The sequence below is a fragment of the Cynara cardunculus genome (assembly GCF_001531365.2).
Source record: "Cynara cardunculus var. scolymus isolate 2C chromosome LG 13, CcrdV1, whole genome shotgun sequence".
Classification (NCBI taxonomy): Eukaryota; Viridiplantae; Streptophyta; class Magnoliopsida; order Asterales; family Asteraceae; genus Cynara; species Cynara cardunculus.
The window spans coordinates 7712925-7716546 of NC_037540.1; the positions used below are offsets into that span (position 1 = coordinate 7712925).

At 32.6% G+C, this 3622-nt stretch overlaps 1 protein-coding gene across 1 annotated transcript in view; it reads left to right on the forward strand.

Moving 5' to 3' along the window:
* Positions 1 to 713: 713 nt before the first annotated feature.
* Positions 714 to 3622, forward strand: part of LOC112525331 (phylloplanin-like) — a 4049-nt gene continuing 1140 nt past the window's right edge. The window contains exon 1 of the mRNA XM_025135419.1: positions 714 to 947. Within this exon, the coding sequence (XP_024991187.1) occupies positions 776 to 947 (172 nt within the window). The 5' untranslated portion in view covers positions 714 to 775. The remainder of the gene's footprint in view (positions 948 to 3622) is intronic.

A 3622-nucleotide genomic window follows, 5' to 3' on the forward strand; every position in this document is an offset into this window, starting at 1 on the left:
ACCACCTTAGTTTTGTTCATTTTTTACAATAAAAATCCCATTAAAAAATACTTTGATGTTGTTTTTGGATGAGGATTAATTAAATTTTAATTTGATATGATTTAAATTTTGTTGACATATAGGGTTCAGTAGGGTGATCCCCACAACCCACCTTTTGGCTTTCAACTTGTACATGTCATATTTGATTTTCAAAATGAAAAAAATAACCCACCTTTTATTTTTGGTTGCTTTGATCCACACATACAAAAAGGGTTTCTTACATATGTATTGGATGGAAACTAACATTCAATATACACACACATACAAATCAAACTTCACGTCCCTCTGAGTCTGAGGTGCACCATGTCGATAGAAATCGGCAAAAACCTTCTTGTACACGTCCTCGGCTGAATGAATCAAAATTTTAACCTATACTAATATCCAACCAAATCTTCCAAAAGATTAAAATATAAATATTGTGTTTTTTTTCCTCTCCAGTTTTAGGAGGTGTACTTATGTTTGACAAAAAACAATGCATAGACCCCACAACAAAGTTTTAAGCGTGAATAACTTCTTTTCAGTTTTAAGAGGTGTATTTATGTTTGACAAAAAGCAATGCATAAACCCCACAACAAAGTGTTAAGCATGCGTTTATACACCAAGTTGCAACGACTTTGACGATGAGTTTGATTCACAAAACAAATCTTAATTAATTCCCTCCTTATAAATAGGTGTTACATGCATATTCAATAGAAGCAGGCACCTAGCAAATCTTGATATATCAATCTATATAGTCATGGCAAGTTTGAAATGTGTTGCGATTTTTGTCATGGTTGCATTGGCATTACAGTTAGCCGATGCTCAACTTCCAGGACTCCAAAATCTCATCAATATCTCTGGATCAGTATCATGCTCTCTTAATGGTAGCGTCATTGTTAATGCCACCACCCCAACCCCTCCATTCCCAAGTACTATAATTCTACTCCTTCCATCAAAAGTTCATATATAATTTAGCTTACTTACTTTACTAATTAATTGATGTGTGTATATATATATAACGTACATATGCTTTGGTTGATGTATCATGTGGTGGAAATGTGATATCCTCGGCCATAACCAATGGATCGGGAATGTTTGGTATAACTCTAAATCCGCTTCAATTTCCTCTGAGCAACCTTCTGTCGCCGAATTGCAGTGTACGTGTTGTTACACCACTCTCCAGTTGCAACACAACACTGCCTTCAACAGGAATTCTGCAATCCCCACTACAGTTCGTTAACACCACTGTTCGAGGCCTCCTCAGCGTTTCCAATTTAGTGCCTTCAGCATTCCAACTCATCGTCATTTGATCATATACAATGTCATAATGTACCATCCAATAAATAAACTATTAAGGAATTAAACATCCTTATATATGTTTTGATCCTTGCGTTATATATCTATATCTCCAAGGTCTCTTTTATCATTGTAGGAAGTTTGTTGGCTACCTACACCTTAATTTGGATATTTGACTAATATGGTATTTAGGGATCGTTTATCAAACGCTTACTGACAAAAGTCACTGATCTCACTTATGTTATGTGACAACATTTTTTTGCCATCGAAAAGGATTAACGGTAAACGTTTATAACCCATTAAGCGCTTAACCATTTATCGGGTAAAACACTCATTCTTATCTTTAAAATTTCGAGTTTGCAAACAATAGTGTATACATACAACTTCTAAAACTTTACGTTCGGAGTCCACGAGACAAATTAATAAACCAATTCAAATATAGATTACTCCATATTTTTAAATCTAAGATGCCTTTTAATATATTAATTAAACAAAATTAGTTTATTATTTTTAGTTTGATTCCATATCAATATATTTTTCTTTACCATGTTTATTTTAATTTTATGATTTTATGCAATGTATGCATACATGGATGATAATATGTAATATCTTTGAAAACATCTATCTATTATTTATTAGACGAAAATTCATGTGAGAAAGAAAATTATGATGAAAAAAGTATTATGAGATCTGAACCTTTTATAATAATTAATTGTACCTTCAAATATCTTGTTGGTTATTCTTTATGAAATCTATCATATATGAAGGCAAGTCCCAATAATTATTCACACATAGTGATGGCTAAAAACCGGTCTCAAGATTTCTCATAACCGGCCACAACCAGTCTCAAGATTTCTCATAACCGGCCACAACCAGTCCTGACGTAACCGGTCCCGGTCCCGCTCGAAAAAGTTGAGTCCGGTCATGCTTTATTGTAACCGGTTATGGACCATCGGTCCCGGTCATTAAAATTTATTTTTATTTTTTATTTTTTATTTTTTTATATTATAACATTTGTAATTGAGTCACTCAAATACACTTTAAAAATGCATTTTATTATAATTAAAATTACATTGTCTTACAAAATATAACGATAAATCGATAATTATGAACGTTTTTTTTTTTGCGTTTTTACAAATCAAGAACTTGGTATGAAAATCTCTCAACCAAGACACTTATATATAGTGTTTAGAAAGCAAAAAGATACAAAAAAAAGGGGCCAAAAAACGGCTACATTTTTAAAAAAATAGTTACATTTTTTGAAAATCAGGCCGGACCGGTCCCATAACCAGTCTCATAATCGGTCCCTGTCCCGCAAAACACCCTAAATCCATAACCTGTCCCAGATTTCGGTCCTATAACCGGTCCTTACTGGTCCCGGGCCGGTTTGGCCATCACTATTCACACACCAAGATAAGTAAGGTTGAAATCTAAATCAAATAAGAATATGCTCAATTGTTAAAAATGCAATATTACGTGATTGTATAGTAGTAAAAAATGCTAATAAAAAATAATAAAAAAATGATAATAAATATTATCTAAATAAATTTCAAAAAATCATATAATATAAAATGATATGTATATATCACATCACTTTTCTGTTGCACCGCGTATTATTACGAATCTGGAATAGATTTACAAAAACATTTTTCGTCTTGAAATAAATTTTTTTATAATATTTTGTATGGTTTCAAATGATCCAACCGTCTATTTCCATTTTGCGACATGAACTGTTGTTATCGTTTTCTTGATATTTACTTATCGTTGTATATCTTATTATCACTTGCTAACAAAAATTCTTTTTTTTCCTTCGGAACCAAGCAACCCTCTCTCCATCTTAAATTCATTCATTTTATTTTAGCTTTGTGCTTGATCACATTGAACTTCGTTCCAGCCATAAATGGAAGAAGGAGAGTGGAGGGGGACTAAGCTACCAATCTCTAAAAGTTTGAAAGTTAATTGGGTGGTTCAACCACGATTTGGAACCCTTATATTCAGTGTTGAGAAGAGAAAAATGGTTTTAATTCGTCATTCATAAAGCAATAAAAGTCCTCCGGTGATCTGAAAAACGAGTGATTGAGGAGATACCAATCATTTAATGAACAAGAGTGAGCGTTTTCAGTATTTTTTTTTTGAAGAATATAATATTTATATGCAGCAAATATAACAAATAAACTCACACACCCTCCTCACCCTTTGGTGAGATTTGAACTCCTAACCTCCTAGGAGGCCAAAGATTCACATCAATAATTTTTTGGTTGATCCCATATAAAATCTATCTTTTATTATACAACTAAAAGTTCACTAC